This window comes from Mustela lutreola, chromosome 12, assembly GCF_030435805.1.
Source record: "Mustela lutreola isolate mMusLut2 chromosome 12, mMusLut2.pri, whole genome shotgun sequence".
NCBI classification, from domain to species: Eukaryota; Metazoa; Chordata; class Mammalia; order Carnivora; family Mustelidae; genus Mustela; species Mustela lutreola.
In genome coordinates this window covers 27,406,604-27,423,303 of record NC_081301.1, presented here as the reverse complement: position 1 = coordinate 27,423,303, position 16,700 = coordinate 27,406,604, and the positions used below count along the sequence as shown (strand labels likewise).

The 16,700-nt window shown below is 37.6% G+C and overlaps 1 protein-coding gene across 1 annotated transcript; it reads right to left on the bottom strand.

Moving 5' to 3' along the window:
- Nucleotides 1–1,765: 1,765 nt before the first annotated feature.
- On the bottom strand, nt 1,766–2,809 carry LOC131812944 (olfactory receptor 13C4-like). The gene is given in 3 exon segments (XM_059143003.1): nt 1,766–2,727; nt 2,730–2,758; nt 2,760–2,809. Coding segments are annotated over 3 exon segments (1,041 nt in total).
- Between the last annotated feature and the right edge of the window lie 13,891 nt (nt 2,810–16,700).

The window sequence follows — 16,700 nt, the reverse complement described above, 5'->3', positions numbered from 1 at the left end:
TTTTTGTAAGTAAAGTATTCAATCTAATATAAACTTGCATATGAGACAGTAGCACCCTTCCTACTGTGGAAAAAAATTAAGGTGCTAAGGAGTTGCCTGGGACATCTAGAAGCAGGACTTTGTTGTATATACAGATGTGCGCCTAAAACCTTGATGGCAGAGGTCGAAATCAGAAAAGAATTAAACTTGAATCAGACTGAACTACAGGGCTCATCCCAGCAGGAGAGGTCAGAAGTTAAAAAGCCTCACCCACGGAGTTTGGACACACCTGTCTGAATAGAACTAAAAGCAGCACCCACTGTGAGCCAAACCAGAGAAGTACCAGCAGCTAGAGGTTTACTGCAGCGACAACACTCCAACCAGGAAACAGGCAGCAAGATTTTAGTAACAAGATTACTATTTACCCCTAGGATGTAGATTGGCAGGGAATACAGCCCTCAGCTAAGAGGCCTCAGGCTGCATTATGGCTCTGAAACCAACAGGAACAAGAACATTTAGATAGGAAAATAAGGCTGAAAGAAGCCTTACAGTCTGTATCTGGTGATACAGACCAATGAAATGCTGCGCTCAAGCCAGGCAGGAAAAACCTACAAAAAGGAGGAAAAAACCTGTAATAGGTTTACCAAGGAGTTTCAACTCACTGGAGTATAAATGAACTGGTTTTCTCTTCCCAGATACTAATTTCAGTCCTCTTTCAGAGCCTGAAAAACATGTCAGGCGAACAAAAAATCTGGTTATTTTTAGCCCTAAGATACTCATCATCCTTCAAGCCTCTTCTAGACTAGTTTATTGGTTGAGTCTTTGGCCTAGAGAAGAAAAGGTCAGCAACCCTTCATTGATCCAGCCAGGCGTCAGCTCTCCTTTGCAAGCACCCAAAACCTCAAGAAGCTCTTTTGCAGCATCCCCTTTACTTGGCCTGGATGGGAACAGCTTTCCTACTCTTTCACAGGGACAGTAGTGAAATCCCTCTCATGATTCACTGAGCATGATGTAAAAGTCTCCCTTGATTCTATCGTTCCCTTTCTCGATGTTTTCTTTTATATAGATACATGGAGAGAAGGTGTAAGGAAGAGTGGTGATTGATATTATTAAGAAGACTTAAGGGAGGGGTGGCTATAATTCATAGTTGGTTGTTTGTTTGTTTTTAAAGAGGTGCTAGCTAGTGTCTTTTATCTTCAATTTGGAATCTTCACTTCAATTCCTACATTCAGAATCAATAGGAAAAGTCAAGCTCAACATCATCTACAAGAGAACCACTATGAACTTGGCACTACGCCAGGGGCTTTGCGCAACTTACTGAATCTTGACAATAACACTGAGAGCAGTGTTTAATCACTCCCTTTTTGCAAATCAGGAAACTGCAGTTTAGAAAGAATAAATAACTTTCCCAATATTAATTTAAGTAGTTTATGTAGTTTATGATAGAGCAGAATTTATACTCCTGCTTCTCTATTCCCAAAACTTATATGTGATGTTTTCCACTCTATTGCCACATAGGACACCAGAAACACTCATTTCAGATATCACCATGGATGAGATTTTAATGGAATCCATTGTCTTTGTGAGATATGAATCAGAACCTATTACAATATGAGTTTATGGCAGACTATTATTCTTAGTAATTATAGCTAAGCTGGGCCAATGAAAGCAAAGAATAAAAACCTCCATTTATAAACTTTGCTTTCCCCAAAGAAGGTCCTCAATGGTGGCCCAATGATGCCATTTGTATTCTTTATACACTAAAGACTCATATTTCCCTTTGGTCTTATGGCTTAACAGCTTTCCAATTCAGCAAATATTTCACAGCAGCTTTAACATCCTTATTTCTCAAGCTATAGATTAGGGGATTTAGCATGGGGGTCACTACCCCATAAAACATGGAAATAAGCCCTTCTGTAGCTTGCAAATTGTCATTCCCAAGGCGGTCTTGAGACTTGGGCTTAGCATACATGAAGAAGATGGTACCATAAAATATGATCACTACAGTCAGATGTGCTGAGCAAGTAGAAAAGGCTTTGCGTCTCCCTGTGGCTGAGTTCATTCTCAAGATGGTATAGAGGATGAACATATAGGAGAAAAAAATGACCAGCAGTGGAAGAACCAGGAATGCCATATTTGATACTGCTAGGGTAACAATATTGAGGGATATGTCAGCACAAGCTAGCTTAAGGACAGCTAATATCTCGCATAAGAAATGATTGATAATATTATTTCCACAAAATGGCAATCCCATGGCAAGAGATGTTTGTACAATTGAGTTGATACCACCAGAGAGCCATGATACAGAAGCCATTAGTACATACACCACCTTGCTCATGATGATAGGGTATCTCAGAGGGTTACAGATGGCTACATAGCGATCAAAAGCCATCATGCCCAGGAGGAAACACTCTGTGGACCCCATTGCAAATCCAACGAACATCTGTACTGTGCATCCGGAGAAGGAAATGTTCCTTTTCTTTGAAATTAAGCTCACCAAAGTTGAGGGAACAGAGGAGGATGTATAGCAGATGTCCAGGAAAGAGAGGTTGCCCAGGAAGAAGTACATGGGGGTGTGAAGACGGGAATCAAAGATGCTTGCTATGATCAGAACACCGTTGCCAATCAGAATCACTAGATACATTATTAGAATTAGAGAAAAAAAAATGATCTCAAGTTTTGGGTAACCGGAGAGTCCCAGAAGAATGAATTCTTTCACAAATGTCTTGTTTATCCTATCCATATCCCAGCTTCCAGGATATCAAAGGAAGACCTAACAAAATATTTTCACTGCCAAGCAACAAATTTAACAAATGCTTTGCATAAACATTATTCTGGGGTAAAATAGAGTGTTTTCTTTGAAGCTCTGTCATCTGTTTCTGACATATGCTGTTATCCTCAATGATGTTTATGCCTAGAATACAATACTGAGATATTGAGAGTTTCTAGGCCCTGTGTCTAAGGCATGAATATCTACCCAGGATTAAAAGCAAGTTCAGAAGCAACTTCCCTACTGCTAAAGACACTCTAAGTAGAGTTTTCTAAAAGCCCCAGAATATTACAGACTTCATTTTAATCAGATGCAGTGAAGAGAGTGATGGGGAAGGAAAAAGACAACTCAATAAGGACTGGAATTCTGATTCAGTGTTTAAGAGAAATGTTCAAAACTGTAAAGCAAATTTTATTTGTATGCATATTTGTCTGCCTCACATTCTTTTCAGTTAGATTGTGTGCTTTTATGGGGCAGACAACTGATCATAGTAAACTGAATCATTACACAGCAATTTAACATCTGCTCAAAGGCAAAGTTAGTTGAACTCACAATCATAGCCCACTCTCAACTATTTTGCTTTTTCCTATACTAAGACTAGTGTACAGACCAGCTGTGCATGAATCTGATGGAGAATCTTTGAAGAACAATAATCTCTCTTCATTTGTTTTATTCTCTGACGTCAGAGTTGTCCTTCATAATTTATTTACTTAGGCGAACCTGAGAAAACAATAATAATGCTTAAATATATTTATGTACACATGTATAACACTTTATACTTTATTTTTTTTTCTTAAAGATTTTATTTATTTATTTGACAGACAGAGATCACAAGTAGGCAGAGAGGCAGGCAGAGAGAGAGAGAGAGAAGGAAGCAGGCTCCCTGCTGAGCAGAGAGCCCAGTGCGGGGGCTTGATGCCAGGACCCTGAGACCATGACCTGAGCCGAAGGCAGAGGATTTAACCTACTGAGCTACCCAGGCGCCCCTATACTTTATTTTTAAAAAACAAATTAATCTTCTTATTATCCTTATTTTTTTTTTTTCAAATGTGAATGACAGGATGTGGCCAAAGTTATCCAGCCTATAAGTAAAAAGCAGAGCTTGAAGCTCAGATCTTTGCCAATGAACTGCAGCTGTTGGGGCTACAACACAAATCAATACACCTTGTTTTCCCACTGACTAGTATCCAGAAATTTTGGCCATGGTGGAATAATAGAATCAACTATTTCAGTCTCCCAAATTTTTCATATGTTTATAAATTAACTGGGGATCCTGTTAAAATGCAGATTCTCTTTTAGTAAGTCTTTGACAAAGCCTGTGATTCTGCATTTTTTTCTTTTTTTCTTTCTTTTTTTTTTTACAATTTTATTTTTAAGTAATGTCTGTTCCCAATGTGGGGCTCAAACAGACAACACTGAGATCAAGAGTCGCACACTCTACCTACTGAGCCAACTAAGCGTCCCTGTGATTCTGCCTTTCTAATAAGCTTCAAGTGTATGTCAAAGTAGTTGGCCTGGGGCCACATTTTGAGCAAGGCTTTAGTTCACTTATAGTGAGATGGCAGACTATCCAGATATTTGTGATCCAAATAGATTTCCTTTTGTTTTATTATATGGACTAGCTTAACAACTTAGAAAATGACCAGAAGCATACTTCTTCTGTATTTCCCAGTGAACAAATTCCAGAGCCATATCTCACTGTTCAGTACAATTCAGAAAATAATACTATTGAAAGACAAATTTCATAAAAAGAAATGTGGATTTTTACTGGTCTACTACAATATCTGTAGGATATTACAGACAGCCTAACTCATTTCTGTTCCAAGCTGAGTAAAGACAAGACAAATATAACAAATATCTAAAATCAAAAAGTCCACAATTCAATAAGGAAAACATTAAAACTACATATGGAACAATTAGATACAGACTATAATTACTTTGTGTGACCAGACTGAATATTAAAAGTGTTCATAGAAAGAGGAGGCTAATAAGAAATAAAGTCAAGGGAGAATTTTGGAAGAATTTCAGACAGGTTGGATCTGTAAACATTGAAGTGTCAAGGCAGGTTTGGAAGACAAGAGGGGGAAAGAGTATCCCAGAAGGGAGAATATGTTGAGCAAAGTTTAGTAGTAAGCATATTGGCATTATTTCCTATACAAACAAGGCAGTTTCTGTGGAGGAATAATGGGAAGCACATCTGAAAAGGTAAATGAACCAAGCATATAGAAAGGTCCAAAAGTGAGGCAGATAAATTGATATTTCTTTTTGTGGTGAAGAGGCCTGTCATTAGAAGCACCAAGCACAAGATGAGCATTTGGACCTGATGATTTTAGCTACCTTCCAAACTTAACATTATACACTTTAATTTTATCAGGTTCTTGAGCAGATACATGATATGAGGAATTAAAATGTTTAGATTAATTAGGTTATCATTAATTACAGACTGGTACACACACACATAGTTATCTTTTCATAATCACCACCAATTTTCAGGGTAACCAAAATTTCAAGCTTAAGGCTCATATAGGCTAACAGTTTTGAGAGTGTCAGCATAAGCTCACTACCCTACTCTAACACTGTTGTGTGATGATAGGTGGGAAGATTCTCTACAGTGTATAATGTCTTAGAGTCAGAAGCCAAACTCAACAGAGGTAGCCTCACTTCAGAAAAAAATCAGCTGAAGAATACAAAATAGAAAATTTCAACTTGAATGAGAGGAGCAAATGAGAGAATATTAAATCTCCAAATTAGAGATGAGAAAATAGAGCCTCAAAGCAATTTTGAAGTCTATTTATTCATCTAATGGTCAGAAGTACCTAAAAGAAAGAAAAAACACCTATAATTTATTTAAATTTTAAAAAAACCTTTTCATTTATCCAAACAGCTATTGCAGGATCTTATGTGCTAGATACTTCTAGTGCTTGAAATTAGTTCACTTCATTGAGGTCACATGACTAATAAGGGACAGAGACAAAATCCAAAGCCCATTTTCTTTCCAGTATTCCTGTATACAACAAGTAGCATTAAAATCTGTATGGGGGGAACCTGGGTAGCACCCTCAACAGTTCAATAGTTGAGTGTCCAACTATTGATTTTGGTTCATGTCATGATCTTAGGGTCCTGGGATTGAGCCTTGCACTGGGCTCTGCACTCAGTGGGGTCTGCTTGAGGATTCTCTCCATCTCCCTTTGCCCCTCCCCCTTGCTCATGCATGTTCTGTCTCTCTATCTCTCTCTCTCTCTCTGTCTCTTGCTCTCTTTCTAAAAATAAATCAGTATGCTACAGACAAAGGACTGATATCCAAGACCTATAAAGAATTTCTCAAACTCAACACTCAAAACACAGATAATCACATCAAAAAATGGGCAGAAGACATGAGCAGACCCTTTTCCAAAGAAGACACACAAATGACCAACAGACACATGCAAAAATGTTCATCATCATTAGCCATCAGGGAGATTCAAATCAAAACTACATTGAGATACCACCTTATACCAGTTAGAATGGCCAACATTAACAAAACAGTAAGCAACAAGTGTTGGAGAGAATGTGGAGAAAGGGGAACCCTCTTACACTATTGGTGGGAATGCAAGTTGGTGCAGCTACTTTGGAAAACAGTGGGAAGATTCCTTAAGAAATTAAAAATAGAGCTACCCGATAACCCTGCAATTACACTACTGGTATCTACCCCAAAGATACAGATGTAGTGAAAAGAAGGGCCATTTGTAACCCAGTGTTCATAGCAGCAATGGCTACAATCACCAAACTGTGGAAAGAGCCAAGATGCCCTTCCACAGATGAATGGACAAAGAACATATGGTCCATATATACAATGGAATATTATGCCTCCATCAGAAAGGATGAAAACCCAACTTTTATATCAACATGGATGGGACTGGAGGAGACTATGCTGAGTGAATTAATTCAAACAGAGAGAGTCAATTATCATATGGTTTCACTTACTTGTGGAGCATAAGGAATAACATGGAGGACATTAAGAAAAGGAAAGGAAAAGTGAGTTCGGGGAAATCAGAAGGTGAGATGAATCATGAGAGACTATGGACTCTGAGAAACCAATTGAGGGTTTTAGAGGGGATGGGGGTGGGGAGGTAGGTGAGCCTGGTGGTGGGTATTAAGGAGGGCATGTATTGCATGGAGTACTAGGTGTGGTGCATAAACAATGAATCTTGGAACACTGAAAAATAAAATTAAACTTAAAAAAAAGACAACAAAAAAAGAAAAACAACAAATTAAATGTCCTTACTAGTAAAAAATCAATCAATCAGTAACTCTTTAAAAAAAAATTGTATAGAAAACATGTGTCAACAACAGAAGATGGCCAACAAGAAAATGGCCAGTATCTGTGGATATACTGAAGTCACAGAAGCGAAACTTGACTGTGTGCAGTTAACAATATACAAGGAAAATGGCTCACTTTTGAGGACTTAGTACTTTTTATCATGGAGGAAGATTCACAACTATGGAATTGAATCATATGCCTGGAATACTCTATTTCTCTGAAATGATTCTATACTCACTGTACACTACTTCTTAGGATAAATCAAAGTTCTCCCAAAATGGGCTCAGAAACTAGTCAAGGAGTACCTTAGACAAGTGATATGAGCCATCTCTTTGGCTCATGCATGAACACAAAAGGAAGAAGATAGTAATAGACTGATTTACCAGGAAATGTGGTGATGTTCCAGATCCAGCCCATTTGAGGTCTAGGCCTGTGAGAGCCTATTGGCTTCTCTTTCCAAAAAAAAAAAGTAGTGAAAATATATCTTAAACCACTTCTGCTACATGCTTTAAGTCTTCCCCTCCTAGACATAAATTCCCTCACCAATTCAAATCCATCTTGAGCCAGACCTGTTTTGCTGCCTTTACTCTTCTCCAGAAATCTAAATTGATTATTTTGCATATTGTAAGATAACAAGAGACACTGTAATTTATACAAAAAGAAAAAAAAAGTAGAAACAGCTATATCCCTCAAGATATTCATTGCCAGGGGTCGCCTGGGTGGCTCAGTGGGTTAAAGCCTCTGCCCTTGGCTCAAGTCATGATTCCAGGGTCCTGGGATCGAGCAGAGAGCCTGTATCCTCCTCTTTCTGCCTGCTTCTCTGCCTACTTGTGATCTCCGTCTGTCAAATAAATAAATAAAATCTTAAAAAAAAAAAAAAAGATATTCATTGCCAAGTTATTTCAAACAGCATAAAATTGGGATCAACAAAAAATTCCAAAGGAAGAGGATCTATGATAAAATTATAGCATATTTGGAAAGACATTCTGAAGAAAAACAATACAAAGAAATGCCTAGATATAATATTTAGAAGTCGATACATAAAAATGTATATTTTTGTTATTATGAATGAAAAAACTACTATCCATTTTGTTAAAATGATAAGACTGTGGTTTGCTTTCTCTACTTTCCAAATATTTTTAATACTAAAATAAAAACAATTGCTCCATCCTCAAAAAATAATAATAATAACAAGAGATATAAGGAAGAAACTTGTGTGTCTTGCCCATCACAACTCACAGATGACCTAACAAAGGGGCTGCACATTATCAATGGGTTTTGATTAAATAGATAAAGGCTTACTTTCTACACTCTTAAGAAATCTCTCTGTAAAGTGTTTGTGGATTCATATTCAAGAGCATTTCAACATGCCCAAATGATTCATTTGCAGTAGGCTCTAAGTTTCAAAAAAATATTATCTTTAAGTTACCACTAAGATGCCATCTTACATAGAAATTTACCAATTTATGTAGTGAAAGTGCAGCAGGACTGCCTAATATTCACTTGAACAGATATAGCATGAGATTATTCCAGTTACAAAGTGCTTGTAACTTAGACACAAAAGCTCTAGGTTTGAGGTTCTTCTAATACATAGTCTCAGTTTTCTCATTTGTGAAATAGTGATAACTGCTTTGCTTTTGTCTAACAGGTGTGTTTTCAGAAAAACTTAGGTGGCATATGGAAACTGCTTTATGGATTAAGAGGTAGTATAGAAATAACAATAAATCATAGCTATTCAGTTATAATAAATTAGTAGCTATATGACCTCATGCTGTTCACCTTTTAAATCTACATTTAATAACAGCCTTAACTTATGGGTTGCCTGGGTGGTTAAGTGTCTGCCTTTGTCTCAGGTCATTATCCTGGGGTCCTGCAATTGAGCCCTGCATCAGTCTCTCTGCTCAGCAGGGAGTCTGCCTCTCCCTCTCCATCTGCCTCTCCCCCAGTTCATGCCCTTTCTCTCTCTCTCAAATAAGTAAGTAAGTAAATAAATAAATAATAAAATATTTTAAAAATAATAGGTTTAACTATAGATTGGAAAGATACAGTGTCATAGTATTTAAGACTCACCTGCATATTGATAAATTATTTCTACCCCCTATAATATCCAGTTACTTCTTCTTAGTATTTATGTCAGCATTCTGAATTAAGGTCAGGTTCAACAAGCAATGCCAGATTCCACATGTGGAAGAGTAAGTATTTGTTATGCAGCATTTGTTGTAATTGTTCCCCAATTCCCAAAACAATTTAAAGTTGGATGAAAGATCTGTGGAATGGAGAAACTTCTGGTACATTAGGGACAGTGTCCCACAGACCCAATTAAGAATGGTGCAGGGAATAAACTGTGATTGACCCATAGTTCAAAAATGAAATGACATTCTCCTACTCATGTAACTCTTGAAAATGGGCAAATATTCACAAAAATTAACTTTATGAAATGTGAGCCCTTTTTAGTTTAAAATAGCAAAGTCAACTCAAAGTAAGATCTTAATTCAAGTGATAATTACCAAAATGGAAAGCTAGAATTGAGAAATGATTTAGATATTATGAATGACCTAAAGCAGGTATTTGTTGTGAATTAAATGTATTATCATTATTTTGGGGGAAATGAAAAACACAGACAAGCAATAAAATTAATAAACTGATAGGACAAAAGTGAATTCATATGTTTAAGACCAAAAAAAGTTTTTAAAAGCCCATAACAGATAGTTTAGAGCTTGAACTCAGATAAGTAGATAGCACATTACTGATTCAAAGTGTTTCAGAAAGTCTTTTAAGCTATATTATAGATGTTAGCACTTAGATTCCAACTAATTTTCCAACAGATGTTACATTTCACTGTAGAATATCTAGATTCTAGAGGGCCATTTTGAGAAGCCAGACCCATGCCTAAGTAGGGAACTGAAAGACCATGGACTGTGGTCCAGCAGCAACTGACTCTGAAATAGCCCTATCACCTTGTAAACTTGGCTACAGCCCTATTTGGCCTTAATCCTGCCACCAAAGCAAGTTCAAAAGCACATTAAAAGGATCATACACAATGATCAAGTAGGATTCATCCCTGGGATATGAAGTTGTGTCAATATATGCAAATTATTAAATGTGAAATACCACTTTAACAGAATGAAGATTTAAAACCATATTATCAACTCAATACATGCAGAAAAAGCATTTGACAAAATTCAATACCCTTTCATGATAAAACAAAAAAAACCCTCAACAAATTAGGTATAAAAACAATGTATCTCAACATTATAAAGGCAATATATGGCACACCCACAGTTAACATTATACTTAACAGTAGAAAGTGAAAAGATTTTTCTCTAAGATCAGGAACAAAACAAGAGTGCCCTCTCTTGCTTCCTGTATTCAACCTAGTACTGGAAGTCCTATCCACAGGAATTAGGCAAGAAAAAGAAATAAAAGGCACACATTGGGAAGAAAGAAGTTAAATTACCCCTGTTTGGGGAGGAGTCAAGATGGCAAGAAGTAACAGGCTGAGACAACATCGGGTAGCAAGAGATCAGCTAGATAGCTTATCAAACAATTCTGAACATCTACAAATCCAGCAGGAGATCAAAGAGAAGAAGACAACAATTCTAGAAACAGAAAATCAACCACTTTCTGAAAGGTAGGACCAGCAGAGAAGTGAATTCAAAGCAAAGGGAAGAGACCGCGGGGGGAGGGGCCGGCTCCCGGCAAGCAGCGGAGCAATGGAACACAAAATCAGAACTTTTAAAAGTCTGCTCCACTGAGGGACATTGTTCCAGAGGCTAAACTGGGGTGAAGCCCATGTGGGGACAGCGTGGCCTCAGGTCCCGCAGCATCAAAGGATCAGGGGTGTCTGAGTATTGCAGAGCTCACAGGTATTAGAGTGGGGAAGCCAGCTACAGAGACAGAGCCAAGGAGTGAGCTCTCAACTCAGGATTACCTTGAACCGTGGTCTATGGCATAGGCCAGTGCTCCACCCCACAAGATCAGGGGAGACCCGCCTGGAAGAGCTCAGGGATATGCAGTGTTTGGAGACTCCAGGCGAGGCTGTGTGCCAGAGACAGAGATGCTTGGTCAAAGGCTGGGTGAGCTCGGAGTGCAACTGGAGGTCAGGGAGACAGGAGCGATTGAGCACGTTTCTCCAAGGGTGCACTGAGGAGTGGGTCCCCGAGGTCTCGGCTCCTCCAGGCCAGAGATTGGGAGGCTGCCATTTTCATCCCCATCCTCCAGAACTCTACGGAAAGCATTCAGGGAACAAAAGCTCCCAAAAGCAAAACCGAGGGGAATACTTAGCCTGGCCCCTGGTAAGGGCGGTGCAGTTCCTGTTCGGGCAAAAACGTGAGAATCACTATAACAGGCCTCTCCCCCAGAAAAACAACAAGAAATCTAGCCAAGACCAAGTTCACTTACCAAGGAAAACACCAGAATCCCAGAGGAGGAGAAAGCAAAACATGGAATTCATGGTTTTTTCCCCATGATTCCTTAGTCTTGCAAAGTTAATTTTTTTAACTTTTTTTTCTTCTGCGAAATTTTTTTTAACTTTTACCCTTTCCTCTTTTAATGTTTTTTAACTAGTTTATCTTAACAATACCTTTCATTAAAGAAGATAATAATAATCTTTTTTGAACCTTCATTATTATAGTCATATTTTTTTAAAGATTTTTTCTTTATTTATCTGACAGAGATCACAAGTAGGCAGAGAGGCAGGCAGAGAGAGAGAAGGAAGCAGGCTCCCTGCAGAGCAGAGAGCCCGATGTAAGGCTCGATCCCAGGACCCTGGGATCATGACCTGAGCCGAAGGCAGAGGCTTAACCCACTGAGCCACCCAGGTGCCCCTATTATAGTCATATTTTAGCCTTCATTGTATCTAACTTTATTTTTTGTATACACAGAGGGTTTTTTCTTCTAAAAAAATTGGGGCACAACTTGTTCTAATAGATCAAAATATACCCTAAATCTAGCACCCGGCTTGTTCTAGTCTCTAGCCTGAGCAAATTCTCTCCACTTTCTTTGCTTTAATCTCCCAACCAACTTATCTTGTCAACTCCTTTTTTAAAAAATTAAAAAAATTTTTTTTCATCTTTATAGTCATATTCCATCCTTTCATTGTGTTTACCCTTATATATGTTTTTCATTCTTTAAAATTTTGGGAGGTAGTTTCTTCTAAGAGACCAAAATACTCCCAAAATTAAGTGGATGACCCTGTTCTAGTCACCAGTCTAATATATATTTTTTTCTTTTTTCTATTTTTTCTTTATTTGTTTTCTTTTTTTAATTTTTTTTCTGAACTTCTTTTTACCCCTTTCTCCCCCAACCCCCATGATTTGGGGTCTCTTCTGATTTGGTTAAAGCACATTTTCCAGGGGTCTTTGCCACCCATTTAGTATTTTATTCTCTCATTCATATATTCTTATCTGGATAAAATGACAAGGCAGAAAAACTCACCACAAAAGAAAGAACAAGAGGCAGTACTGAAAGCTAGGGATCTAATCAATATGGACATTGGTAATATGTCAGATCTATAGTAAAGAATGACAATTCTCAAGGTGGTAGCCGGGCTCAAAAAAGGTATTGAAGATACTAGAAAAACCCTGTCTGGAGAAATAAAAGCCCTTTCTGGAGAAATAAAACAACTAAAATCTAACCAAGTTGAAATAAAAAAATGTATTAGTGAGGTGCAATGAAAAACGGAGGCCCTTACTGCTAACATAAATAAGGCAGAAGAGGGTATTAGTGACAGAGAATAAAGAAGCTGAGCAAAAGAGAGACAAACAACTATTGGACCCCGAGGGGAGAATTCAAGAGACAAGTGATACCATAAGATGAAACAACATTAGAATAATTGGGATTCCAGAAGAAGAAGAAAAAGAGAGGGGAGCAGAAGGTATATTGGAGAGAATTATTGTACAAAATTTCCCTAATATGTATGGCAAAGGGAACAAGCATCAAAATCCAGGAGGTGCAGAGAACTCCCCTAAAAATCAATAAGAATAGGTCCACAACCCATCATCTAATAGTAAAATTTACAAGTCTCAGTGACAAAGAGAAAATCCTGAAAGCACCCCGGGAAAAGATGTCTGTAACACACAATGGTAAAAATATTAGATTGGTAGCAGACTTATCCACAGAGACCTGGCAGGCCAGAAAGGACTGGCATGATATATTCAGAGCACTAAATGAGAAAAACATGCAGCCAAGAATACTATATCCAGTTAGGCTATCATTGAAAATAGAAGGAGAGATTAAAAGCTTCCAGGACAAACAACTAAAAGAATTTGCAAACACCAAACCAGCTCTACAGGAAATATTGAAAGGGGTCCTCTAAGCAAAGAGAGAGCCTAAAAGTAGTAGATCAGAAAGGAACAGAGACAGTATACAGTAACAGTCGCCTTACAGGCAATATAATGGCACTAAATTCATATCTCTCAATAGTTACCCTGAATGTTAATGGGCTAAATGCCCCAATCAAAAGACACAGCGTACCAGAATAGATACAAAAACAAAACCTATAAATATGCTGCCTAAAAGAAACTCATTTTAGACCCAAAGACACCTCCAGATTTAAAGTGAGGGGGTGGAAAACAATTTACTATGCTAATGGAAATCAAAAGAAAGCTGGGGTGGCAATCCTTATATCAAAGCAATTAGATTTTAAGCAAAGACTATAATAAGAGATGAGGAAGCACACTATATCATACTCAAAGGGTCTGTTCAACAAGAAGACCTAATAATTTTAAATATCTATACCCCTAACATGGGAGCATCCAACTATATAAACCAATTAATAATAAAATCAAAGAAACACATCAACAATAATACAATAATAGTAGGGGACTTGAGCACTCCCCTCACTGAAAGTGGACAGATCATCCAAGCAAATATCAACAAGGAAATAAAGGCCTTAAATGATACACTGGACCAGATGGACATCACAGATATATTCAGAACATTCCATTCCAAAGCAACAGAATACACATCTTTCTCTAGTGTACATGGAATATTCTCCGGAATCACATCCTGGGTAATAAATCAGGACTCAACTGGTATCAAAGGATTAGGATCTGAGGGTTTTGAAGGGGCGGGGGGGGGGGGGTGGTCGGGTTACCAGGTGGTAGGTATTATAGAGAGCACAGATTGCATGGGGCACTGGGTGTGGTGCAAAAATAATGAATACGGTTATGCTGAAAATAAATTTTTTAAAAAAGTTTTTTAAAAAAAGATTAGGATCATTCCCTGCATATTTTCAGACCACAATGCCTTGAAACTAGAACTCAACCACAGGAAGAAATTTAGAAAGAACCCAAATAAATGGAGACTAAAGAATGAATGAGTCAACCAGGAAATGAAAGAAGAGTTGAAAAAATTCATGGAAACAAATGATAATGAAAACACAACAGTTCAAAACTGTGGGATACAGCAAAGGCAGTCCTGAGAGGAAAATAGATAGTGATACAAGCCTTTCTCAAGAAACAAGAAAGATCTCAAATACACAACCTAACCTTACACTTAAAGGAGCTGGAGAAAGAACAAGAAAGAAACCCTAAACCCATCAGGAGAAGAGAAATCATAAAGATCAGAGCAGAAATCAATGAAATAGAAACCAAAAAACAAACAAACAAACAAACAAAAAACAATAGAACTAAGCAACAAAACTAGGAGCTGGTTCTTTGAAAGAATTAATAAGATTGATAAACCCCTGGCCAGACTTATCAAAAAGAAAAGAAAAAGGACCCAAATAAATAAAATCATGAATGAAAGAGGAGAGATCACAACTAACACCAAAGAAATACAAACAATTATAAGAACATATTATGAGCAACTCTATGCCAACAAATTTGACAATCTGTAAGAAATGGATGCATTCCTAGAGACATATAAACTACCACAACTGAACCAGGAAGAAATAGAAAACCTGAACAGACCCGTAACCAGTAAGGAGATTGAAGCAGTCATCAAAAATCTCCAATTAAACAACAGCCCAGGTCCAGATGGCTTCCCAAGGGAATTCTACCAAACATTTAAAGAAGAATTAATTCCTGTTCTCCTGAAACAGTTCCAAAAACTAGAAATGGAAGGAAAACTTCCAAACTAATTTTATGAGGCCAACATCACCTTGATCCAAAAACCAGACAAGGATACCATCAAAAAAGAGAGTTACAGACCAATATCCTTGATAAACACAGATGCAAAAATTCTCACCAAAATACTAGCCAATAGGATCCAACAGTATATTAAAAGGACTGTCCACCACGACCAACTAGGATTTATTCCAGGGCTGCAAAGTTGGTTCAACATCTGCAAATCAATCAATGTGATACAATACATTAATAAAAGAAAGAACAAGAACAATACGATACTCTCAATAGATGCTGGAAAAGCAATGGACAAAGTACAGCATTCTTTCCTGATCAAAACTATTCAAAGTGTAGGGATAGAGGGTACATACCTCAAATATCATAAAAGCCATCTAGAAAAACCCACTGCAAATATCATTCCAAAGGAGAAAAACTGAGAGCTTTTCTACTAAGGTCAGGAACACAGCAGGGATGTCCATTATCACCACTCCTATTCAACATAGTACTAGAAGTCCCAGCCTCAGCAATCAGACAACAAAAGGAAATTAAAAGCATCCAAATTGGCAAAGCAGAAGTCAAACTCTCACTCTTTGCAGATGATATGATACTATATGTGGAAAAACCAAAAGACTCCACTCCAAAACTGCTAGAACTTGTACAGGAATTCAGTAAAGTGTCAGGATAGAAAATCAATGCACAGAAATCAGTTGCATTTCTCTACACCAACAACAAGACAGAAGAAAGAGAACTTAAGGAGTCAATCCCATTAACAAGTGCACCCAAAACCATAAGATATCTAGGAATAAACCTAACCAAAGAGGCACAGAATCTATACTCAGAAAACTATAAAGTACTCATGAAAAACATTGAGGAAGACACAAAGAAATGGAAAAATGTTCCATGCTCATGGATTGGAAGAACAAATATAGTGAAAATGTCTATGCTACCTAAAGCAATCTACACATTTAATGTCATCCCAATCAAAATCCCATCCTTTTTTTTTTTTTTAAGAAAATGGAACAAATAATCCTTAAATTTATATGGAACCAGAAAAGACCTCAAATAGCCAGAGGAATACTGAATAAAGAAAGCCAAAGTTGGTGGAATCACAATTCCAGACTTCCAGCTCTATTAAAAGTTGTCATCATTAAGACAGTATGGTACTGGCACAAAAACAGACACATAGATCAATGGAACAGAATAGAAAGCCCAGAAATAGACCCTCAACTCTATGGTCAACTAATCTTCGACAAAGCAGGAAAGAATGTCCAATGGAAGAAAGACAGCCGCTTCAACAAATGTTGTAGAAGAAACTGGACAGCCACATGCAGAAAAATGAAACTGGACCATTTCCTTACACCACACACAAAAATAGACTCAAAATGGATGAATGGCTTCAATGTGATAAAGGAACCCATCAAAATCCTTGAGGAGAACACAGGCAGCAACTGCTTCGACCTCAACTACAGCAACTTCTTCCTAGGAACATCGCCAAAAGCAAGGGAAGCAAGGGCAAAAATGAATTATTGGGATTTCATCAAGATCAAAAGCTTTTGCACAGAAAGGAAACAGTTAACAAAACCAA